Source organism: Bufo bufo, chromosome 5 (assembly GCF_905171765.1).
Source record: "Bufo bufo chromosome 5, aBufBuf1.1, whole genome shotgun sequence".
Classification (NCBI taxonomy): Eukaryota; Metazoa; Chordata; class Amphibia; order Anura; family Bufonidae; genus Bufo; species Bufo bufo.
In genome coordinates, this window is record NC_053393.1 from 113681426 (window position 1) to 113708338 (window position 26913).

At 42.7% G+C, this 26913-nt stretch overlaps 1 protein-coding gene and 1 long non-coding RNA gene across 2 annotated transcripts in view; one reads left to right on the plus strand and one right to left on the minus strand.

Moving 5' to 3' along the window:
• The window catches only part of C5H8orf34 (chromosome 5 C8orf34 homolog), a 384661-nt gene that overhangs the window by 337280 nt on the left and 20468 nt on the right, over positions 1-26913 (plus strand). The window contains exon 14 of the mRNA XM_040432398.1: positions 23335-23428. Within this exon, the coding sequence (XP_040288332.1) occupies positions 23335-23428 (94 nt within the window). The remainder of the gene's footprint in view (positions 1-23334; positions 23429-26913) is intronic.
• On the minus strand, positions 23305-26680 carry LOC121001363. The gene is made up of 2 exons (XR_005779040.1): positions 26590-26680; positions 23305-23379 (listed from the first exon to the last, which is right to left on the minus strand). It is a non-coding gene; the product is annotated as an uncharacterized LOC121001363 (long non-coding RNA).

Below are 26913 nucleotides of genomic sequence, written 5' to 3' on the forward strand. Positions count from 1 at the left end.
ATGTGACCTCCACAACACCCCATCTCCTTAACAGTGATTTCCACAACACCCCATCCCCTTAACAGTGGCCTCTACAGCAATATGCCCCTTAACATTGACCACCATAGTGGACCATCCCCTTAACTGTGACCTCCACATCAGCCTGCACCTAAGGTGGCCAGAGGTCCAGTTTTAGGCCGGACAGTCCAGCTTTCAGACTCCCTGTCCTCCGTCCGGCGCAGGGCCTGGAAGGACACCTGGATGTTCTTTTGTACAGCTCACTCTCACACTCTCTGCTGTCTGAGTGTGAGCTGCAGGGAGAAAGTTACCCTACCTCCCACCCCTGAAGCTGACAGAAGTTGATTTTTACCTTCATTTTTTCAATCCCCGTCGATTGCGGAGTGGGAGGGGGCATGGCTTAGAAGGGGCGGGGTTTTTTCAATTCGTCTTTTGAAGGTGGCCTGAATGACCACCCTACCTGCCCCTGACCTTTGACCTCCACAGCACTCCACTCCCTTAACAGTGTCATCCACAGCGCCCTGCCCCTTTAAAGCTGACCGACAGCAGTGAAGAAAAATGGCTGGGTTGTTATGTAAACCTGGTGTAAAATTGTGTGTATGTGTAGACTAATGGCTTGCGAGCTTCTATTGGCTAATGCATTTTTTGGGAATATCTCACGCAGGGATGTCCTTTTGAACAGCTCACTCTCAGACAAAAGCACTTTGCTGTCTGAGCGTGAGCTGCAGGGAGAAAGTCATGCTCCCTCCCACCACTGCAGCTGACAGAAATTGATTTTTACCTTAATTTTTTCAATCCCTAAAGGCTGTGGAGTGGGAGGGGAGTGGCGTAACCGGGTCAGGGCGTGGCTTTTTTTTTCTTTTTTTTTTAGGGTGGCCTGAATGGCCACCTTACCTGTCCCCTGAACTGTGACCCCCACAGCACTCCGCTCTCTTAACAGTGTCATCCACAGCGCCATGCCTCTTTAAAGCTGACCTGCAGCAGTGAAGAAAAATAGCTGGGTTGTTATGGAAACCTGGTGTAAAACTTGTGTGTATGTAGAGACTAAGTACATGCGAGCTTCTATTGGCTGATAAGGGACATGTGACCATGTGTATGGAAGTTAGGATATGAAGGAGGCTTCTATTGGCTAATGTAGGTCATGTGATGTGCCATATTTGATTTTTTTTGGGGAATATCTCAGGAACGGTACGTGCTAGAGAGCTGAGACCCAGTCTAAAAGCTTCCCGGCCACCTGATGTACCTGTATGCCAAATTTCATGTTTGTAAATGCGACGGTGCGGATTCCTTTAGCGGACATACAGTGAGGAACAGAAGTATTTAAACACCCTGCGATTTTGCTAGTTCTCCCACTTAGAAATCATGGAGGGGTCTGAAATTCACATTGTAGGTGCATTCCCACTCTGAAAGACAGAATAAAACATTTTTTTTCAAGAAATCACATTGTTTGATTTTTAAATAATTTATTTGTCTTGCACTGCTGAACATAAGTATTTGAACACCTGAGAAACAGCAAGAATTCTGGCTCTCAAAGCCCTGTTTCTGTGCCTTTAAAAAGTCCACCTCTACTCCACTCATTAATCTAACTTAGTAGCACCTGTCTGAGCTCTTTAAAGACCCCTGTCCATCCCACAGTCAGTCAGACGCCAGCTACTACCATGGGCAAAACCAAAGAGCTGGAGTGGCAATTGCCAAGCAGCTTGGTGAAAATAGATTAACTGTTGGAGCAATTGTTAGAAAATGGAAGAGGCTAATAATGACTGTCAGTCTCTCTCGGTCTGGGGCTCCATGCAAGATCTCACCTCGTGGGGTATCACTGATGATAAGAAAGGTGAGGAATCAGCCCAGAACTATAAGGGAGGAGCTGGTCAATAACATGAAGAGAGCTGGGACCACAGTTTCAAAGGTCACTGTCGGTAGAACACTACGCCGTCATGGTTTCAATTCATGCATTGCACGGAAGGTTCCCTGGCTCAAGTCATCACATGTCCAGGCCCATCTGAAGTTTGCCAATGACCATCTGGGTGATCCAGAGGAGGCATGGGAGAAAGTCATGTGGTTAGATGAGACCAAAGTAGAACTTTTTGGTCTAAACTTCACTCGTCGTGTTTGGAGGAAAAAGAAGGATGAGTTGCATTCCAAGAACACCATCCCTAATATAAAGCATGGGGGTGGTAACATCATGCTTTGGGGGTGCTTTTCTGCGAAGGGGACAGGACGACTGCACTGTATTAAGTAGAGGATGAATGGGGCCATTTATTGTGAGATTTTGAGCAACAACCTCCTTCCCTCAGTCAGAGCATTGAAGATGGGTCTTCCAACATGACAACGACCTGAAGCACACAGCCAGGATAACCAAGGAGTGGCTCCGTAAGAAGCATATCAAGGTTCTGGAGTGGCCAAGCCAGTCTCCAAACCTAAATCCAATAGAACATCTTTGGAGGGAGCTGAAACTCTGTGTTACTCAGCGACAGCCCCGAAACCTGACAGATCTAGAGGAGATCCCTGTGGAGGAGTGGGCCAAAATCCCTGCTGCAGTGTGCAAACCTGGTCAAGAACTACAGGAAACGTTTGACCTCTCTAATTGCAAACAAAGGCTTCTGTACCAAATATTACCAAATCTGTACCAAATCGCAGGGTGTTTAAATACTTCTGTTTCTCACTGTATGTACATACACACACACATACATACACTCAGCTTTATATAATATATATATATATATATATATACAGCGAAAAAAAGCCAGCAGCACACCATGGAATTCAAAGAAACACGTGCGGTTTATTCACCCAGTGTCATGTAGCAGCGACGTTTCAACCGCTTGTTGCGGTCTTTCTCAAGCTAAGGTTGAGAAAGACCGCAACAAGCGGTTGAAACGTCGCTGCTACATGACACTGGGTGAATAAACCGCACGTGTTTCTTTGAATTCCATGGTGTGCTGCTGGCTTTTTTTTTCCGCTGTATTGAATTGGACCGTGGTGCTGGTTCACATTGGCCTGATTTTGCACCCGATCAAGAAAGTGTGCTGCATCTTTATTTTCCATTTATATATATATATATATATATATATATATATATATACACTGCTCAAAAAAATAAAGGGAACACTTAAACAACACAATGTAACTCCAAGTCAATCACACTTCTGTGAAATCAAACTGTCCACTTAGAAAGCAACATTGAGTGACAATCAATTTCACATGCTGTTGTGCAAATGAAATAGACAACAGGTGGAAATTATAGGCAATTAGCAAGACACCCCCAATAAAGGAGTGGTTCTGTAGGTGGTGACCACAGACCACTTCTCAGTTCCTATGGTTCCTGGCTGATATTTTAGTCACTTTTGAATGCTGGCAGTGCTTTCACTCTAGTGGTAGCATGAGAACGAGTCTACAACCCACACAAGTGGCTCAGGTAGTGCAGCTTATCCAGGATGGCAGATCAATGCGAGTTGTGGCAAGAAGGTTTGCTGTGTTTGTCAGCGTAGTGTCCAGAGCATGGAGGCGCTACCAGGAGACCGGCCAGTACATCAGGAGACGTGGAGGAGGCCGTAGGAGGGCAACAACCCAGCAGCAGGACCGCTACCTCCACCTTTGTGCAAGGAGGAACAGGAAGAGCACTGCCAGAGCCCTGCAAAATGACCTCCAGCAGGCCAAAAATGTGCATGTGTCTGCTCAAATGGTCAGAAACAGACTCCATGAGGGTGATATGAGGGCCTGACGTCCACAGGTGGGGGTTGTGCTTACAGCCCAACACCGTGCAGGACGTTTGGCATTTGCCAGAGAACACCAAGATTGGCAAATTCGCCACTGGCGCCCTGTGCTCTTCACAGATGAAAGCAGGTTCACACTGAGCACATGTGACAGACGTGACAGAGTCTGGAGACGCCGTGAAGAACGTTCTGCTGCCTGAAACATCCTGCAGCATGACCGGTTTGGCATTGGGTCAGTAAAGGTGTGGGGTGGCATTTCTTTGGAGGGCCGCACAGCCCTCCATCTGCTCACCAGAGGTAGCCTGACTGCCATTAGGTACCGAGATGAGATCCTCAGACCCCTTGTGAGACCATATGCTGGTGCGGTTGGCCCTGGGTTCCTCCTAATGCAAGACAATGCTAGACCTCATGTGGCTGGAGTGTGTCAGCAGTTCCTGCAAGACGAAGGCATTGATGCTATGGACTGACCCGCCCGTTTTCCAGACCTGAATCCAATTGAGCACATCTGGGACATCATGTCTCGCTCTATCCACCAACGTCACGTTGCACCACAGACTGTCCAGGAGTTGGCAGATGCTTTAGTCCAGGTCTGGGAGGAGATCCCTCAGGAGACCGTCCGCCACCTCATCAGGAGCATGCACAGGCATTGTAGGGAGGTCATACAGGCACGTGGAGGTCACACACACTATTGAGCCTCATTTTGACTTGTTTTAAGGACATAACATCAAAGTTGGATCAGCCTGTAGTGTGTTTTTCCACTTTAATTTTGAGTGTGACTCCAAATCCAGACCTCCATGGGTTGAAAAATTTGATTTCCATTTTTTTTATTTTTGTGTGATTTTGTTGTCAGCGCATTCAACTATGTAAAGAACAAAGTATTTCAGAAGAATATTTAATTAACTCAGATCTAGGATGTGTTATTTTTGTGTTCCCTTTATTTTTTTGAGCAGTGTATATTTCCTTGAAAAAGTATTTATACCCCTTGAACTTTTCCACATTATTTCATGTTACACCTACAAACTTAAAGGATAACTGTCACATTTAGACCCTAATTTCAATTTTCATATATGTAGTTACTAATAACATGATATTCCAGAATCAGTTACTATTAGACTCACTTACCCCATATTTAATAAGATTCAGCCCTTAGCAACCAGTCTGCATAAAACTGCAATTTCACTATTCAGTTAAGATGGCCGCCACTGCCATCACCCTGAGGCTAATCCCGCCTGCCCTCACTAGCCAGTAACACTAGCCCCCCAAAAGTGTCAGTAACCAGAGCCCTCCCCCGTAAAGGGTTAATCTCCTGCAGCACAAAGGGGTCCTCTTACCACATATTGCTTTCAATTATACACTGAGCAGATGGCAGATCTCCCTTCCCTGGTCTGCGCTGGTTCAACTCTGCATTCTCCAGCTCTGCTGAGTGAGGGAGCGTCTGCCAAGCGCAGGGACTGGGAGAAGTGCACACAGCCCAGGCACTGTTATTAGCTGTTGGGGAGGACCTGGCTTTAATCATTTACTTACAGTCCCTGGCTGTCAGTAATGTGACCTTGCACGCAGTCTGTTTCTGCGTGCTCCGTCTATCAACAGATAGACGGACCATGCCTAGCAACCCTATTTTAAGCACAGGTAAAAGTACAGGGAACAAAAATGTGGAATTAAGGGGTAATTGAATACACAGTGAAAAGTTGAAATAGGGCCACCAAGGTGATATTAATCACCACATTCAATACTCCAAAAAAAATAAAAATACGACAGTTATCCTTTAAATGTATTTATTGGGAGTTTATGTGGTAGACCAACACAAAGTAGCGAGTATGTGTGCAGTGAAAAGAAAATTATACATGGTTTCAAAAGTGTTAAAAAATAAAAATCTGAAATGTGTGGTGTGCATTTGTATTCAATCCCTTAAATAAAATCCAGTGCGACCAATTGCCTACAGAAGTCGCCTAATTAGTAAATAGAGTCCACATGTGTCTAATTTATTCTCAGTATAAGTATAGGTGTTCTGTGAAGGCCTCAGAGGTTTGTTAGAGATACATTAGTGATCAAACAGAATCATGAAAACTAAGGAACACACCAGACAGGTCAGGGATACAGTTGTGGAGAAGTGTAAAGAAGGGTTAGGTTATAAAAATTATCCCAAGCTGTGAATATCTCACGAAGCACTGTTCAATCCATCATCAGAAAATGGAAGGAGTTTGGCACAACTCCAAATCTACCAAGACATAACCGTCCACCTAAACTGACAGCTCAGGCCAGGAGAGCACTAATAGTGAAGCAGCCAAGAACGCCATGGTCACTCTGGAGGAGCTGCAGAGATCCACAGCTCAAGTGGGAGAACTATTAGTCATGTACTCTGGCCTTTATGGAAGAGTGCCATAAGCTATTTAGGGGACACAGCAAACATGTGGAAGAAGGTGCTCTGGTCAGATGAGACTAAAGTTTAACTTTTTGACTTAAATGCAAAACGCTATGTGTGGCAGAAAAGTAACACTGCACATCACCCTGGACACAACATGCCTACTGTGAAACATGGTGGTGGCAGCATCATGCTGTGGGGATGCTTTTCTTTAGCAGGGGCAGGGAAGCTGCTAATAGTTGATGGGAAGCTGGATGGAGCTAATCCTGGAAGAAAACCTGGTAGAGGATGCAAAAGGGTCACCTTCCAGAAGGACAATCACTCTAAACATACAGACAGATGTACAATGGAATGGGTATATTCATGTGTGAGAATTGGCCAGTCAAAGTCAACACCTAAATCCTGTTGAGAATCTTTGGCAATTTTCTGTTCACAGTCACTCTCCATCCAATCTGACTGAGCTTGAGCTATTTTGCAAAGAAGAATGGGCAAAAATGTCAGCCTCTAGATGTGCACACCCCATAAGACTTGCAGCTGTAATTGCAGTGAAAGGTGGCCCTATAAAATACTGACTTGGGGGGCTGAATACAAATGCACAACACACCCGGTTATTCTTTATTAAATTTTTTTAAACCCATGTATCATTTTCTTTTCACTTCACACATACTTGCTACTTTGTATTGGTCTATCACATAAAATTCCAATAAAATAGATTTATGTTTTCAATGTGGAAAGGTTCAAGGGATATTAATACTTTTGCAAGGCACTGTGTGTGTGTGTGTGTATATATATATATATATATATATATATATATACAGTGTGTGTGTATAGTTTTACCTTATTAGAAAAAGTTCGCAAAGTATACACCAAACATTCGATAATGAAATAACCCAATCCCTTCCCCCACCCAGGGAAACATCGTTGTCACTTCTTATGGGGACACCTCCAATCTTGTCCAAATTCTTGGCCAATAACTCATATTCTTCTTTTTGTACTCTATTTTTACATAATCCCTTACTCTTTTAGTCAGATTAGTCCATGCACATATTGCAGGAGGTTTCTTGCCATCCATATTCTAGCAATTGTTAGTCTAGCCAGAAAACACACTTTCAAGATAATTAACAGGGGCAGACTGGGAACTTAAAGTGGACCTTGAAGAAAATCTAAAAGTGGCCCCATTTTGTCGGTGGGTCCAAATTGACAGAAGGTGGGCAACACATAGGAAAGGGCCAACACATGCAAGGACAACAAAAGTAGCCAGGGCCAGCAATACCATAGTACCACCCCAGAAGAACTAAATACCACAGTGCAGCACAAAATACTGCCGTCACAGTATTCACCTGTGTCATTGCCTTGAGTATGGCAACACAGTTGAATTCAGGAGGGCACCTGTGGCCACTAGCCAGGTGCATAAGTTTCTGATGCTCCTATTTTAATTAATGCTAAAAACATTAGATCTTTATGTACCTGGCTAGTAGCCATGAGGAGGAGTCCGTCGCTGATAAGTGCCTTTTAAATTGACAGGATAAACTCAGGATAGGCTATCAATAACTGACTAATGGGCAGGGCCGGACTGGGTATGAAAACCAGCCCTGGAAAAAATTACATACCAGCCCCATAGCATTGTGTAATTATACCAGCAGTCCAGCACAACGTCATCTTCTTGTTTACCCGCATGGCATCCGCTCGTGTTAAAGAGCCCTAAGCCCAATGCATGGCTACACTCACCCAGTCCTAATAAAATCTGGTCCTACCTTATCCAGGGTGTCGTTGGCGTGATGGTCCACTGGATCCAGAACATTAAGCTGCAGTGGTTCTGGGTAACTATAGTGTCTCTTTAATGTGAGCTAAATTAGAGATTAGTGCCACAAATAATATACTAGATTGCCTCCTTACAACCAGATGAGGAGGATGATGGGCTCTAGCTGCAGTCTGGCTCCACTGGTCTTGTGTAGAACAGGCTCTCTGGAGACTGTTTGTAACTGTGGTCACAAAAATCTATGTTCTGGGAGAGCAGGAAGCAGCTCCATTTTTGGGGGCCCTTTACACAGCTCAAGGTCTGGGCCTCAGGGTCTGATGGTGAGTATGCCCATAAGGCCCACCCATAAGTCCACCTACATGTTCCACCCATGAGTTTGTTCACAGTGGGTGAAGTGTGTAGGGGATGTGTTATGTGTTGCTGTAAAGAATCTAATGTGTGTGCTTATGGAATGTAGTGTATAGGGATACCAGTTTGTGTAGATGATGCAGTGTGTGTGTGTAGTGGATTGCAGTGTGTTTTCGTGTAAGGGACAGAAAGAAGTTTGTGTTTGTGTATAAGGTATGTAATGTGTGTTTCTGAATGTGTGTACGGAATGCGTTGTGTGAATCTGTGTTTGTATGTGTAAGGGCTGCAAGGTGTGTTTCTGTGTATGTAAGGGATGCAGTGTGTGTGTCTGTAAAGACTACTTTACAGCGAGACAACAGGACCGTTGTCTGGTTGGGATATACCATATCATCTAACTGATGTGGAATACAACCTTCTCTGGCCTCCAGGATTTTGGACCATGGCACTATAGCCACACTTGATATCATTCATTTGTGGCTGGTTTGGAATGGTGCCACACTTTATGTGGACTGGTTTCAGAACGGCACCCCCTATATAAATCATATGTAGAACGATGAATTGTCTGACTATGTAACCTGGCTATGTGGCAGTATATATTATGTTACATTAGTAGAGTATAGACTTTTAGTGTTATTGATATTATACCTCCTGATGATCCCGTAAGCACCGTTTAGGGGGAAACGCGTCGAGGTAAATTGGGTGTGTGACTATATGGTCAGCCCTCACTATGTATATATTTTCTTTTTTGTTTGTACTTTGTCTTTTTGCATCCAGTTAATTGGTGTACCATTGGTACTTTAGTATCCTTACCTCATACCGAGGGTAGTCCAGAATATTCCCCTTCTTCATTTGTTTTCCTTTTAGGGACAATATAGGGATAATAGGTTAGGAACGTGGACAGGGGGCCTCCACCATCAGGAGCCTTCCCTGGGCTGAGGTCTTAGGATAGGGGTGGATGTAGGGATAATTTATTCCCATACCCCAATTGGATTATCAAGACTGTGGATGCAATATATTAGTCACATACCTAGTATGTAATTTTTGTTTGTGATTGAGGATTCAAATAGGATCTTTTTTAACGCATACCATTAAAATTGCTTTTAGGGGTTACTTTTCTGCTGGAATCTAGATACATTGTTGTAGGGGCTAGAACTGGTTACTGCAGTGCTGCTGCCATAAAACTGCAGTAACTAGATCTGGCTACTATACAATGGATGGAGCTGTAGTTCTGGCGCAAACTTCCAGCACTCGAGCTACTGCTGAAGAGATGGATGGTGGAGGTGTGCAATGTCAGATTCCCACCTATCAGATATTTATGACCTATCCTGAGAATAGGTCAACAGTATAAAGGGCATTGAAAACCCTTTAACTGAAAGTCTACCTTAAAAGTGTCTATACACCTTAAAAAGCTGTCAACTTGTTCAGTTGACCACCATCTCTCCTGACTTTCCCATACGCTAACACACTCACTTCTGATGAGAATGCATTGTGTTTGTTTTTAGTGGAAAGAGAGGAGAAAGCTGTTGCCACCAGCTTATTTCCCAGGAGAACAAAAAGATCAGGCTTTGGCATTCAACCTGCTTGATCCTTATCTACCCCCAAATCATCTGTTGGGGTATAGCTTCCCTATACACATTGCATTATACACACTGTATAGTTTGTTGGCCAGTTCTGCTAAAAAACAATAGGTTCAGCCAGCAATAAGCTAATGTGTACTGGGGCCTTTTGACTTTATAGTTTAGGGCTGTTTGGTTTTATGTCTGCTACATGCATTTTCAGACGTTGTCCATTGTACACCATTGTAAAGGGAAAAAAAATAGTCATTTTCTTTCTACAGTAACCAACTGTATAGGAAAGCACTGCAGGCTACACTTTCCTGCACATACCAGCTTGGTGAGCGCCATCAGGTGGCATCCATAAGTGGCGTAATGGATATCTTCTATTTTTTTACAGTGCGGAGGCACGGAGAGAAACCCCATGGAAGCACTTCGTAGTGTTTCCGTGGGGTTCCATGCCTCCGTTCCGCACCTGACCTTCCGGATTGCGGACCCATTCAAGTGAATAGGTCTGCATCCGTGATGCGGGGTGCACACGACAGGGGTCTGCATATTGCGGACCCGGTGTTTGTGGCATGCTATATGGGCACGGCCAGGCATGAGCCCTTACAGTGGGCCCCCAGAATGATTTTTTACTGAGAGGCCTAGTCTCCCTAGTATGACACCGCTCAGGACTGTAGCTATAACTAGGGGACATTCTCTGAGTCAAGAGGAAACAATGTTTCTATACTGACATGCAGTAATGAGATGACTCATTAAATGATTTTTAAAAGGACCTAGATAAAAAAAATAATAATAATTGTAACTACATAACTGAAATTTCCCTTATTTCCTTAGTTACTGACCTGTCGATGAACCAGAGGTCATTGATAAACCACAGTCTCTGAACCTTATATGTTTTGTCATACTTATTCCATACAATACTTGGAATACAGTTTATCTTCATGGCCATCCAAAACACTTAGGAGCTGATTGCTGCAGCTACAGGAAGCAGCAGCAGTTATATTTATAATCCAATTTGCATAAAAATGCAGATATCATGTTAGCTTGGGGTTTGAGATGTGGAATTCCTGGATCAACTCCTCCGCGCTTTCCAGCTGAGATAAAATAAATGTAATTATATTTTAAGGCATATGCCAAGATCTCATTTAAAGATTAGGTAGAACACACACAGGCAAGTGTTTCAAAGCCCTAAAGTATGCAAATTGTCTTCTGTGAGATGTCACATTTATACCCTATTATATCTTCAGATTTCAACCTTTGGTTAATTGCATTAAGAATCTCTTGTGTAATACATGAGGTAACTGTTGTGTAAAAATATTGTTCACTGTATTTTACATTGTGGTTGTTTTTATTTTTTTGGTTATTTTTTTGGAAATCAGAAGAAAGTGTCATCTGCTATAAAATTCTGCTAATCTGGAGTTCTTAACCCTTTTTTTCGTCGCGTTCCAAGAGCTATAACTTTTTTATTTATTTCTCCGTCTATATAGCTTTTTGGGAGTTTCTACCATAGGGGTGCATCAGGGGGTCTTCAAATGTGACATGGCAACTTAAAATGATCCCAGTGAAATCTGCCTTCCTGTAAACTACAGAATCAAGCTAATAGAAATTGAGTTTTGGCTGTTAACCCTTGCTGTGTCACAGGACAAAATAGATTGAAGTGGAAAATCTGCCAGTAAAGAGAAATTCTGAAATTTTATCTGCATTTTCCTTTAATTCTTGTGGAACACCTAAAGGGTTAAAAAAGTTTGTAAAATCATTTTTGAATACCTTAAGGGGTGTAGTTTCTAAAATGTGGCCATGTATGGGTGGTTTCTATTATGTAAGTCCAAAAGTGACTTCATAACTGAACTGGTCCTAAAAGGGTTAATGACACGTAACACAACAAAATCCATTGAAATAGTTGTCAGGGTGGCCATGCATGTGGATTAGTGCTAATAGCACGTATTACGTTACTGGGAAGGGCGGGGATATGCCGGCCTACTCATTTCATTACTGCTGGGTCACATGACGTATTACATCACTGGGAAGGGTGGGGATATGGGAAGGGCGGGGATATGCCGGCCTACTCATTTCATTACTGCTGGGTCACATGACGTATTACATCACTGGGAAGGGTGGGGATATGGGAAGGGCGGGGATATGCCGGCCTACTCATTTCATTACTGCTGGGTCACATGACGTATTACATCACTGGGAAGGGTGGGGATATGGGAAGGGCGGGGATATGCCGGCCTATTCATTTCATTACTGCTGGGTCACATGACGTATTACGTCACTGGGAAGGGCGGGGATATGCCGGCCTATTTATTTCATTAATGCTGGGTCACATGACGTATTACGTCACTGGGAAGGGCGGGGATATGCCGGCCTATTCATTTCATTACTGCTGGGTCACATGCCAAAATAGCCCTGGCATAATCTAGCTGCATAAAATCATCAAAATTCATAGATCAATAAAACAACAGGTAATAAATAGTAAAACACCACAATAGATGAATTAGAATAAAAAAAAATAGAGATAATTAAATAGGTACATAGGACATTTTGCCCTGAGTAAATAAAAGACAATAAGAGTTCACATGGGAATAATAAACTGAAAAAAACATTTTATAAATATTTTGAATATATGAAAATAAAAGATGTACGGTAAATAGAAATGAGAATGACACTGTAAGTGGCATTAAATTTAGTAGTGGGGCGATTAGCCCCAAGTGGATGGACAGCATGGCAGATAGATTTGTGGGTGGTGGGAATATTATAAAAGGGGGGGACTCTGTGTGGCTTTGGATGGAAGGGGCCACCAGAATATATTGGAAACCGGATATAGTTTATGGGCTTAAACTATTTATTTTAAATATCCAGAACATCTCCCGTCGCCTAATGTATTGTGTGTCTTCCTTTAGGTTTGCCTATCCAATTGTGCGCCCCTTTCTCTCTTTCTCCCACCACCCCACTTGTGGTTCGAGTGGAGGTTAGAGACGTCCCCTTCTACAACTACCTATATGGATTTTGGAGGGCAGATTTCACTGAGATAATTTTAAGTTGCCATGTCACATTTGAAGACCCCCTGATGCACCCCTACAGTAGAAACTTCATAAAAGTGACCCCATTTTGGAAACTATTGGATAAGCTGGCAGTTTTGTTGGTACTATTTTAGGGTACATATGATTTTTGGTTGATTTTTGTGAGGCAAGGTAACAAAAAATAGCTGTTTTGGCACCGTTTTTATTTTTGGTTTTTTACAATGTTCATCTGACAGGTTAGATCATGTGCTATTTTTATAGAGCAGGTTGTTACGGACGCGAAAATACCAAATATGAAAAAAAAGACTTTTTAGTGTCTCTATATTCTGAAATCCATAGTTTTTTTTTTTTTTTTGGGGGACTGTCTTATGTAGGGGCTCATTTTTTAAGGATGAGATCAGATGATGGTTTGATTGATGCTATTTTAGGGTGCATATGACTTTTTGATTGCTTGGTATTACACTTTTTGTGATGTAAGGTGACAAGAAATTGCTTTTTTGACCGTTTTTATTTTTTACTTTTTCACCTGAGGGGTTAGGTCATGTAATTATTAGGTCATGTGATTATTAGGTCATGTGTTGCTATGGACACGGCGATACCTAATATATCTACTTTTTTATTTTTTCACTTTTAACACAATAAAAGCATTTTTGAAACAAAAAACAATCAGGTTTTAGTGTCTCCATATTCTAAAAGCCATAGTTTTATTTTTTACCAGATTGTTTTATGTAGGGGCTCATTTTTTGCAGAATGAGGTGCCGGTTTGATTGGTACTATTTTGGGGGGCATAAGCCTTTTTGATCGCTTGGTGTTGCACTTTTTGTGATGTAAGGTGACAAAAAAATTGTTGTGTTAGCACAGTTTTTATTTTATTTTTTCTACTGCGTTCTGGTGAGGGGTTGAATCATGTGATATTTTTATAGAGCCGGTCGTTATGGATGTGGCAATACCCAATATGTTTTTTTATTTTTTATTTTTTTACAATTTAATATTTTATTTTGGAAAGGGGGCTTTTTTTTTACTTGAAATTTTATTATTTTTATTATGAAAAACACTTTTTTTTACTTTTTATTTTTTTCCAACTCTGGGACTTCAACTTCTGGGGTCTGATCCCCTCTGCAATGCATTGACTGTCAGCTTGTATGCTGGAATCCTGCCTGTGAGACCCAGCCTAAGGGGCTGGATCTCACAGGCTTCCGTAGAGGACAAGCCTCAATGCCTATGGAAGGCATGGGGCTGCCTTCTCTGCCATCGGCTCCCCGTCACTGCAGCGCAGGGACCTGATGTAGATGCGGAGGACACCGTACCCTCCGCAAACCCTCTGCAGGGGTTAATACGCTGGAATCGGTATTATCACGGATGCCAGCATATGCAGCAGGGGCTCGGCTGTCAGTGACTGTCGGGTTTATGCCACTGATCGCCTGCACCCGCCCAATCAGCACGCCGTACACCGTAAGTCACGTCCACCAGTGCCGTACATGTACGGTGGAGGTTCTCTAGGGGTTAAGTAACACAGGCTCCAAAGCAGCCACCAACCTGGCAACCCTGATGGACAGTGCCTGTGAGTGACTTGATTATGGAAAAAATGTTCATGGTTCATGCCAAGCAAGAAGGATTTTATGTGTATTACTTTGTAATTAGACAGACATAATTTTATAGCATTAATCAACTAAAATTTGGACTATGTTACATATATAATAGTGCATATTAGAAATCAGAGAATCGATTATGAATTCATCTTGATTTTTTTTATTTTATATAGAATCTGATGAAGCTGACTTCGTTTTAGGCAAATATATGAGAGAGAGAGAGAGAGAGAGAGAGAGAGAGAATAGGTCAGCCAATGCTTAACATTCCCCTGGGTAAGAGACATGCAGATAAATTTTTCTTCCAAATGGAAGAAAACATAGCTATCCAAAATCAATGCTTAGTCATTTAAACAGGCCTTAAAGAATAATGTGTATAATAGCTAAGCCAGTATCTCATCTACACGCAGCTCTTTCCAGGTGATTATCTTTTATCAACGCACATCAGAGAAAATTGGCTTTGTCCTTTTTTTTTAGGTCTGGGAGTACTCTTCTCATTGCAGAGAGTGTCTAGCATGTGTGGGAGGTAATGTAGGCCAAGAAATGCTCCTCAGGTTTTCTGAGAAAAATATATGCAAATTAAATATCTTACATCTGGTGGTATTAGAAAGGCTGAGCATGCTTTTCCTTTTAAAAGAAAAGCTCATTTTCATATCTGTGGGTTTCTGTGAAAGATATTCAAATTCGCCTTCCTCCTAAAAGGTAAAGAAAGCTAAGCCTCTATTATATCAGCAGAAGTAAGATATCCTAATTTGCATATATTTTCCCAGAAATAGTATCCCAGAAACCCAGAACAGCACGGCCTGACCTAAAATACTCCTCACACATACTAGGTGCTCTCCATAATGAGAAGACCCTGACAAAGACTTCTTAGCTAACTAAGCCAATTTTCTCTGCTCTGCTAAGGGGTAATCACCTGGAAAGAGCTGTGTGCAGATAAGATGCAGTCCTGCCTTTTGTCCAAGTTGTGCAATAATGGGGTTGCATAGCGTTATATTTATTTATGATGCTATGTAACCTTTAGTGTTCTGAATTTATTGTATAACAATGATAGCATTAAATCAGTGTTATACAATACATTCCAGAACTCTAAGGGTCACATCAATAAATCATATACGGGTCACATAAATAAATATAATGCTATGCAACCCCGTCAGCGCTAGAGAGCTCAGTATGGGAGCGTCCGGAGACACACACTGCTCGTTCAGTGTGAAACCAACCTTAAGGCTTGTTTAAAAGGCTAAGCATTGACTTTGTATAGCTAGGGTTTGATATGGTTCATTTTCTTTTCCTTTTGGAAGGAAAATATATATACATGCCAGTTTCCCAGAAGAGTGTTACATATTGTCTGGCCTACAGTATCCTGAGAAATTCTGATTTTAATCTGAATTGTTTGAAAAATTCATGTTGAATTCTAAATCAGTAGAATTTATTTGCTCATCTCTACAGTACGAGTGTGCAATCTCATAAATATGACCATGTAATGACCTCACAGTAAGAATGACATTACTATGACCGTTCAAAGACATCACTTTCACCATGCGATTACATCACTGTGAGGAGTATGAGCAAATTTATTCATGTTCATTAAGTTTCAATTCATCTGAATTTTCAAGGATTTCACTTTAGGTAGACAGAGAGTAGGTTAGCTAACACAACATTCCTGTGGGAAAAATATATGCAAATTAGTTTTTCTTCAAAAAAGGAAAAGAAAACTGAGCATCTCACACCACCAGATATAATTTAGCTATCCAAAGTCACCTCTCAGCCTTTTAAGCAGGCCTTAAAGCTTAATTTTAATATAGCTAAGCCAGCATCATATCTGCATACAACTAGTGTTGATCGAGCACCAAAGTGCTCGGGTGCTCGAGTAGAACACTTTGGGATGCTCGGGTGCTCTACAGAGCACCCGAGCACAATGGAAATCAATGGGAAAACCCAAGCATTAAACCAGGCACCCCCTGCTCTGAAGAAGGAATGGTGTCTGGTTCATAGTAAAAGGTTAGATATTGATGGAAACACCACTGAAATGGTTTGGGAAAAGCATGGGGAGGATGTCTGGATGCATCTTGGTCTCCCAGGTCGCTGCTGGGAACGATGTTGTCCGTGTAGTACGCCACTTTTACAGACTGACAATAATACGTACCAAACCTAAGATGAAATCGATTTTAGAGGAAAAATTGTTAGGAAACATTCTTTCCTGTATATTTACTTGTATATAAAGTGCAAGTGCTGCCAAAAATTACAAGGTAGAGGCACTCCGATACAACCTGTATATCACATAATGGAGGGCCTCATTCACATTGTGGTACAATTGTTCAGGTAGTTGGACTCCTACAGTCATAAAGCCTATGCACTAAGTGAAAGGGCTGCCAACAATTACAAGGAACCGGCACTCCAATACACCCTTTATTACACACAAAGGATGGCATCATAACCATGGCCTGCTGTTGACCCTCAAAAACATTAGTAGCAAGGGCCTGCTGGTGGCCCTCTAAAACTTTAGGGGCGAGGGCCTGCTGCTGATCTGACAATCTAAAAAATTAGGGGTGAGGGTATGCTGCCCATCTAAAAAATTTGGGGTGAGGGTCTGCTGCTGATCTGACTTTCTAAAACGTTAGCGGTGAGGGTCTGCTGCTGAGCTGACCATCTAAAAAATTAGGGGTGAGTGTCTGCTGCTGATCTGACCTTCTAAAACATTAGGGGTGAGGGTCTGCTGCTGAGCTGACCCTCTAAAACATTATGGGCGAGGGCTTGCTGGTGACCCTCTAAAACATTAGTAGCAAGGGCAGCCTAATAAGCATGTTGATATGATGGAAGAGGAGGAGGAGGACAAGAAAATGAAAATTGAACCATATACCCTTTTTTGTGGTGGAAGGGGTTGCATAGGAATACAGTGTATTAAATACACCATAAAAGCCACATTTAGTCAGGGGCAATCCAGGCTTTGCTCATTTTGATAAGCGTCAACCTGTCAGCATTTTCAGTTGACAGTTGAATGCGCTTATCAGTTATTATGCCCCCAGCAGCACTAAATACCCGCTCTGACAAAACTCTGGCGGCAGGGCAGCCCAGCACCTCCAAGGCATACAGCACCAGTTCGTGCCACGTGTCCAGCTTCGACACCCAATAGTTGTAAGGCACAGAGTGATAATTGAGGACACTGACACGGTCTGCTATGTACTCCTTCACCATCTTCGAAAACTTTTCTCTCCTTGTGACACTAGGCCGCGCATCAGGGTGAGGTTGCTGGTGGGGTGTCATGAAACTGTCCCAGGCTTTGGAGAGTGTTGCCCTGCCTCTGTTGGAACTGCTGTGTGTTCCTCTCGTCTCCCCTCCTCGGTTGCCCAAGGAACTACATACTCTGCCACCAGCTTTGTCAGCTGGAAATTTTTGGAGCAATTTTTCCACAAGTACCTTTTGGTATTACACCATTTTGTTAGTCCTCTCCGCCACAGGAATGAGAGATGTAGCGGGGGTCAAGATGGTGAACAACCAGCAATCGGTGTTGCACAAAATACGTATAGCGCGAGGGTCACTGGAAAGGCAGCATAACATAAAGTCAGCCATGTGTGCCAGAGTTCCAACAGACAAGACTTCGCTGTCCTCATCAGGAGGATGACTCTCAATCTCCTCATCCTCTTCCTCCTCTTTGGCCCATCCACACTGAACAGATGGAATAAACCTGCTATGGGTACTACCCTCTCCTGCTCCTCCTCCTCCTCATCATGCAATTTGCGCTGAGAAGACAAACTGAGGGTGGTCTGGCTATCATCCTGTGTACTATCTTCCCCCATTTCCACCTCTTCCACATGCAAAGTGTCCGCCTTTATTGTGAGCAGCGAGCGTTTGAGTAGACACAGAAGTGGGATGGTTACGCTGATAATAGCGGCATTGCCACTCCTCAAAGTTGCGTAAAACCTCACAGAGGTCAGACATCCATGCCCACTCATCGTTTGTGAAGAGCGGAAGCTGACTGGAAATGTGACGACCATGTTGCAGCTGGTATTACACTACTGCCCTCTGCTGCTCACAAAGCCTGGCCAACATGTGGAACGTGGAGTTCCAGCGAGTGCTCACAGCGCACAACATTCGGTTAGCTGGCAATTGCAAGCGCTGCTGCAGCGTTGCCAGACTGGCGGCAGCTGTAGGTGACTTTCGGAAATGGGCACACACGTGGCACACCTTCACCAGTAGCTTAGGCAAATTGGGGTAGGTTTTGAGAAACCGCTGAACCACTAAGTTGAAGACGTGGGCTAGGCATGGTATGTGTGTGAGCTTGCCAAGCTCCAAAGCCACCACCACGTTACGGCCATTATCAGACACAACCTTGCCTGTTTGTAGGTTGAGTGGCGAGAGCCACAGCTCAGTCTGGTCCCTTATACCCTGCCACAGCTCTGCGGCAGTGTGCTGTTTGTCACCTAAGCAAATTAGTTTCAGCCGGCGTTTTGCCGCTTCCCCACTGCAGTGCTACACTGCTTACAGCTACTTACTGATGGATGACTGGTGATGCAAGATGAGAATTCAGAGGTGGAAGTGGACGAGGAGAAGGGGGGTTGCAGCCACTAATGTAAGTGGTGGCGGAAATCCTGATGGAATTAGGCCCCGCAATCCTTGGCGTCGGTAGCACCTGTGCCATCCCAGGGTACGACTTTCTCCCAGCCTCCACAATGTTCATCCAGTGTGCCGTCAGGGAAATGTAGCATGCCTGGCCATAAGCACTTGTCCATGTGTCAGTCGTTAAATGGACCTTCCCAATAACTGCGCTGGTCAGGGCACGGGTGATGTTATGGGACCCAGATATAGACTGGGAAACTGAAACTTGTATATCTCATAAAGGAAACAGATTCTTGGCAATAATCAAAGACAATTATCTCTCCCAACTGGTTCAGGACCCGACTAGAGGGACGGCCATACTGGACTTAATATTAACCAATAGACCTGACAGAACAACAGACGTGCAGGTTGGGGGACACCTGGGAAATAGTGACCATAAAGTAATAACCTTCCAATTATCATTCAAAAGAACGTTTCTACAGGGAGGAACAAAAATACCAAACTTCAGAAAAGCTAAATTTAGCCAACTAACAGAGGCCGTAGGCCTAACTAACTGGGACAAAGTCCTCAAAAATAAAAATACAGCCAAAAAATGGGATATCTTTAAAAACATCCTAAAATCTCATTGTGAGAGGTACATACCGTATGGGAATAAAAGGTTAAGGAACAAAAAGAAACCAATGTGGATAAACAGAACTGTAAAGAAAGCAATAAATGACAAAAAGAAAGCATATAAAACACTAAAACAGGAGGGTAGCACGGAAGCACTGAAAAACTATAAGGAAAAAAACAGAACATGTAAAAAACAAATAAAAGCGGCCAAACTAGAGACCGAGAGATTAATTGCCAAAGAGAGTAAAACTAACCCTAAAATGTTCTTCAATTATATAAATGTTAAAAAGTATAAATCTGAAGGTGTCGGCCCTTTAAAGAGTAATGAGGGGGGAGTCGCAGCGAGCGACGAGGAGAAAGCAAAGCTGTTAAATATTTTTTTCTCCAATGTATTCACTGAGGAAAATAAACTGTCAGATGAAATGCTGAATGTTGAAATAAATTCGCCATTAAAAGTGTCCTGTCTGACCCAGGAAGAAGTACAACAGCGACTTAAAAATATCAAAATAGACAAATCGCCAGGACCGGATGGCATACACCCCCGTATCCTAAGGGAATTAAGTAATGTTATAGCCAGACCCTTATTTTTGATATTTGCGGACTCTGTACTGACAGGGAATGTCCCACAGGATTGGCGCATGGCAAATGTGGTGCCAATATTCAAAAAGGGTCCAAAAACAGAGCCTGGAAACTATAGGCCGGTAAGTTTAACATCTGTTGTGGGTAAACTGTTTGAAGGTTTTCTGAGAGATGCTATGTTAGAGCATCTTAACGGAAATAAGCAAATAACGCCATATCAGCATGGCTTCGTGAGGGATCGGTCATGTCAAACTAATTTAATCAGTTTCTATGAGGAGGTAAGTTCTAGACTTGACAGCGGCGAATCAATGGATGTCGTGTATCTGGACTTCTCCAAAGCATTTGACACTGTACCGCATAAAAGGTTAGTATATAAAATGAGAATGCTCGGACTCAGAGAAAACGTCTGTAAGTGGGTAAGTAACTGGCTCAATGATAGAAAACAGAGGGTGATTATTAACGGTACATACTCAGATTGGGTCACTGTCACTAGTGGAGTACCTCAGGGGTCAGTATTGGGCCCTATTCTCTTCAATATATTTATTAATGATCTTGTAGAAGGCTTGCATAGTAAAATATCAATTTTCGCAGATGACACTAAACTGTGTAAAGTAATTAATACTGAAGAGGACAGTATACTACTACAGAGGGATCTGGATAGATTGGAGGCATGGGCAGATAAGTGGCAGATGAGGTTTAACACTGACAAATGTAAAGTTATGCACATGGGAAGGAATAATGCAAGTCACCCATACATACTAAATGGTAAAACACTCGGTAACACTGACATGGAAAAGGATCTAGGAATTTTAATAAACAGCAAACTAAGCTGCAAAAAACAGTGTCAGGCAGCTGCTGCCAAGGCCAATAAGATAATGGGTTGCATCAAAAGGGGCATAGATGCCCGTGATGAGAACATATTCTTACTACTTTACAAATCACTGGTCAGACCACACATGGAGTACTGTGTACAGTTCTGGGCTCCTGTGAACAAGGCAGACATAGCAGAGCTGGAGAGGGTCCAGAGGAGGGCAACTAAAGTAATAACTGGAATGGGGCAACTACAGTACCCTGAAAGATTATCAAAATTAGGGTTATTCACGTTAGAAAAAAGACGACTGAGGGAAGATCTAATTACTATGTATAAATATATCAGGGGGCAGTACAGAGATCTATCCCATCATCTATTTATCCCCAGGACTGTGACTGTGACGAGGGGACATCCTCTCCGTTTGGAGGAAAGAAGGTTTGTACACAAACATAGAAAAGGGTTCTTTACGGTAAGAGCAGTGAGACTATGGAACTCTCTGCCTGAGGAGGTGGTGATGGTGAGTACAATAAAGGAATTCAAGAGGGGTCTGGATGTATTTCTAGAGCGTAATAATATTACAGGCTATAGCTACTAGAGAGGGGTCGTTGATCCAGGGAGTTATTCTGATTGCCTGATTGGAGTCGGGAAGGAATTTTTTATTCCCCTAAAGTGAGGAAAATTGGCTTCTACCTCACAGGTTTTTTTTGCCTTCCTCTGGATCAACTTGTAGGATGACAGGCCGAACTGGATGGACAAATGTCTTTTTTCGGCCTTATGTACTATGTTACTATGTTACATGCAAGGCAGGGATGGAACACCAGGAAAAATAGTGGTGGCTGGGGACTGAGTAACGAGGGACCGCCACCGCCATCAGGCTGCGAAAAAGCCTCAGTGTCCACAAGCCGAAATGGCAACATTTCCAGGGCCAGCAATTTGCAAAGGTGCGCATTTAGTGCTATGGCCTGTGGGTGGGTGGCTGGGTATTTGTGCTTTCGTTCAAAGGTCTGAGGTATGGACATCTGTACGCTGCGCTTGGACACAGAAGTAGATGTGATAGCTGATGGTACTTGCGAAGGTCCAGGTGCAGGGCGGGAGGCATCTGGGCCTGCGACTTGTACAGGGGATTGGCCAGCACGTAACACAGGGGAAGAGGAGGCAGTGGTGTGACCCGCAGACACTAATTGTGAACCCAGGTGTTCGGCCCACCTATTAGGGTGCTTTGATGCCATGTGGCGGATCATGCTGGTGGTGGTGAGGTTGCTAGTGTTCACGCCCCTGCTCATTTTGGTATTGCACAGGTTGAAATTGACAATTCTTTTATCGTCTTCACTTTCCTCAAAAAAGCTCCAGACTCCGGAACACCTACCCAATGGCAAGTAAGGTTGCCGCAAGGGGGTGCTCCAGGGAACAGTTGCGCGCCTGTTTGGTGTGGTCTACCTTCTCCCTTTTTGCCACCCCACTGCCTCTTCCAGCCTGTTCCGATGCTGCGGATCCCTCCACCTCTGTACTGCTGTCCTTGCTCGGCTTGCCACCTTCCCAAGTTGTGTCAATGATTTCTTCGTCCACCACTTCCTCTTCTACTTCCTCACTCTGGTCATCCTCCTGACTTGTTGACCTAACAAGAACCTCACTTATTGACAACTGTGTCTCATCCTCTCGCATCGCGCTCGAGCACACTCGGTGTTCGGTCGAACGCCGCGATGTGCCAAACATTGCGATGCTTGATTAAAAATGTGTTCGGCCGAGCATGCTCGCCCAACACTACGTACAACCCTTTCCATGTGATCACCCTTTAGCAGAGCAGAGAAAATTGACTTAGGCTAAAACTCACACATGCATCAAACAAATCTGGCAGCCTGTTGCGGCATAGAACAGCCTGGCAGAGTTCTCTGTATCCAGCATAGTGCCGCGTGTGTGCGGGATCCTATTATCTATAATCTACGTGTAAAGGCAATGCCCCCGTTGCTCCTGTGGAACCAACACAGATGCCTTCAGCTGCCAAGCACACATGTAACAGGTCAGCCAATTTCATAGGTACAAATCTGCTGACAGATGCCCTTTAAGGCCTGTTTAAAAGGCTGAGCATTGGCTTTGGATGGTTACTTTATACCTAGTGGTGTAAGATATTCTGTTTTTCTTTCCATTTGGAAGAAAAACTGATTTGCACGCCTTTCCCAGGGGAATGATACATTTTGGCTGGCTTTTTCTTTTTCTGTCTCTCTCTCTGTAATTTGTATTGAATTCATCTGGACCTGAATTGAATTTTTGAAAAATTGCTAACTTGGACACAAACCATATTTAAAGAAATTCACTTATCTCTAATGCATATGTTTTACTTGTGTAAGGTTTATTTAAGGATTTACATTATGTATGCTTAAAAGTATGACCACTTTTTTAGCAGTTTTCTTCTTTCTTCTTTCCTGAATAGGAGGAATCCTATGAACAACTCCAAGGATCTCGTCAACCATGGACTCTTCCAAGTGACACAGACAGTGAAGGTGTGGAGACAGAAAAGGAAAAACGTAAGCCTTCCTATTTGTGTATACCTAAATGAAAACCCACCTGTCATATTCAAATTGGAAATCTCAAGTTGTAAATTTCACACCCATACATTAGGCAGTGCCTTCCATAATCAAGGGCATGCTTTAAAGAAAAATTGAACACATATAACATCATAATCAGACCATGGCATGTGATATACTATTCTAGATCAGCAAGTTTAACCGATTACATTGGGACTTTTTTGAACAGATGTTGGAGTATCGGGAATTACTGAACATTGGATTTAGAACTAATGAAAATTTGCTATAGGTAGGTGTATGGAAATTTACTATAGGTAGCTGTGAGACTAATGGAACTTCCACAGGCAATAGGATAAAGACACGTTCCTGCAATAGTGGATGGAATGGGTGGAGAGGGTATATTATTGCTACTTCTTTCCCAGTTGTGTAAAACAAAGATATTTTCTCTGGGAAAATGGGATTCATCTGGATTCATAAAAAGATCCAGGACAATTGTTATGACCCCATTATCAGTGTGAACACAACCTTGCACCATCCTTTTCATAAAACACTACTACTATTATATTATTTTGTTTAAATGTTTATTAACTGAAGTGGGGGTTGTAACTTGGTCGAAAGTCTTTGGTAAGCTGATTACACACATTGTAAATGAGATTTCCAATTGGATTTCTGAATATTATATTATGTTTCGTTAAATAGAAATTATTAGAAATATTTCATTATCAAAAATGTCCCAAAAAGTATTTTATTTACTAGAGATCAGAGCCCTGTCAAACTAATCTAATCAGTTTTTATGAGGAGGTACGTTCTAGACTATTGTGGTGAGTTGATGTAAGGCTACTTTCACACTAGCTTTTTTGCTGGATCCGGCAGGCTTCAGCAAAATCGCTTCCGTTACTGATAATACAACCATCTGCATCCCTTATAAATGGATCCGGTTGTATTATCTTTAACATTGCCAAGACGGATCCGGACGACAGATCTATTTACTATTGTGTCAGATGGTGTTAGAGAAAACGAATCCTTCCCCATTGACTTGCATTGGGGGTCATGTTGGATCTGTCTTGCTCCGCATCCCAGGACGGAAAGCAAACTACAACATGTTGCGGTTTCCTCTCCGGTATGGGAACGCAACTAAACGGAACTGTGGCGAAAATAACCTCGCCACTGGGTTTTGTAGGGACCGGTTTGCCACAGGATTATGGCCCATATACTAAATCTTTGTTTTCTCTCTGTAAAAAGGCTTGTTCGTGTCTTTTTACTATGTGGTTCGGCAAATGGGATTTACTGAACAAACTACTGAACAAGACGCTTTCAACGAAAGTATGCACGAACGGATCCATTTGTGCAAATTATACATTCTTTGAAAGAGAAGGCAGACCAGCCGCACAGCCTAAATCTGTGGAACTGTTTTGGGCAAGAAAGCCATGCTTGCGGTCAATCAAATGTGACTTCCATGGAATTTCGGGAACCCCTGCTCGGATCTGGGTGATTTCTGGATATGTTGTTTGCCCATATCAGAGATAGGCTGTGTAATTTATGGGGATATGTGGGGTTTTGGGGGGTTTTCTGTGTTCTCGGAAAAATGTGTGTTTTCTGCCTGTGAGTAATTAAGTTAACCCATTGTGTTTATTAATTGTATCACAAGCAGAGTCGATTGTGTTTGTTAATTGTATCACAGGCAGAGCCCATTGTGTTTGTTAATTGTATCACAGGCAGAGCCCACTGTGTTTGTTAATTGTATCACAGGCAGAGCCCATTGTGTTTGTTAATTGTATCACAAGCAGAGGGGGGGTTGTGTATAATTACTGGGAGTGCTTTCATATTGCAGTATTGAGCCCCTATGATGGATCTCAATACCGGAAAACTAAAACTCTAGTGTGAAAGTAGCCTAAGTTGTATATCTTAATTTTTCCAAAGCATTTGATACTGTGTCTCACAAAAGTTTACTACATAAAATTAGAATGGTTATTAATGGTACACAGTCACTAGTGGGGTACCATAGGGGTCAGTACTGGGCCCTATTCTCTTCAATATATTTATTAATGATCTTATAGAAGGCTTGCACAGTAAAATATCAATTTTTGTAGATGACACTAAACTGTGTAAATTAATTAACACTGAAGAGGACAGTATACTACTACAGAGGGATCTGGATAGATTGGAGGCTTGGGCAGAGAAGTGGCAGATGAGGTTTAACACTGATAAATGTAAGGTTATGCACATGGGAAGGAATAATACAAGTCACCAGTTCATACTAAAGTGTATTGATATACCAGAAGAAAAATGCAGGATGAATCAGGGTGCTGTTGCTCAGAAGTGGTTTATATGTTCAAAGCAAATGCATTCAAATTTAATGTATATGATTTTAACAGTTTAATGTATTTGCTTTTAACAAATAAAACACTGTTTTAACTCCTGAGGAATAGCGTACCGATCCATCCTGCCATTTTCCTCTGGTATATCACTGCATGTTAGGATCTCATCAGGATCACCAGCGGAAAGGGAACAGCTGGTGGTAAGCAGATATTCGTCTTGCTCCAGGGTTCCTTCACAAACGATTTTAGGGTCCATTCACACGTCCGTAGAATGGGTCCAGATCCATTCCGCAACGTTGCGGAATGAATCCGGACCAATTCATTCTCGATGGGGCCGGAAGAGATGCGGACAGCACATAGTGTGCTGTTCGCATCCGCATTTCCAGAGCTCGGCCCCAATCTTCCGGTTCGTGGCTTCCGAAAAGCAGTTTGTGGATCCGCAATACACTACGGACATGTGAATGGACCCTTACACTATGGAACGCCTTGTGGTTTTGTTATCATACTAAATGGTAAAACACTGGGCAAAACTGACATGAAAAGGGACTTAGGAATTCTAGTTGACAGTAAACTTTATTGTAGTGACTAGTAGTGATGAGCGAAGTTATGATAAATTCGATTCGGCTGCCTAACCGAATTTCACAAGGAAATTCAATTTGTGATGAATTACTTTGTCACAAAGTGCATTCCTTTGTATGTAATGGCCGCAATGACAAGGAATGGCGTTCGCGCCGTCTCTCGTCTTTGAACCCCTCAGATTCCATGTTCATCGCTGATCTCGGCATCGGATGCTACAATTGAAGCCTTTCAAGGGTTAATCAGGTTAAAAAAATACATACTCACCTTATCCAATTGCTTGCGGAGAGGCCTCCGTAGCCATCTTGATTGAAGACACAGCGCAAAATTACTGACGTCACCGTCCCCGGCTAGCATGAGATGCGGTACCTTTAATCAAGATGGCCGCGGCAGCCTCTTTTCAAGCAATCGGATGAGGTATTTGTTTTTTTACTGCCATTTCAGGAAAAATAATTTTGTTACCATAAAGCACAAGGAAATTTCGCTTTGCAGCAAATCAAAATTTTCCTGAAATTCGGATCAAAGTCAACCTTTTGGCTTTGATTAGCTCAACACTAGTAACTACAGTAGTTACTAAGTTAATAAGATCAA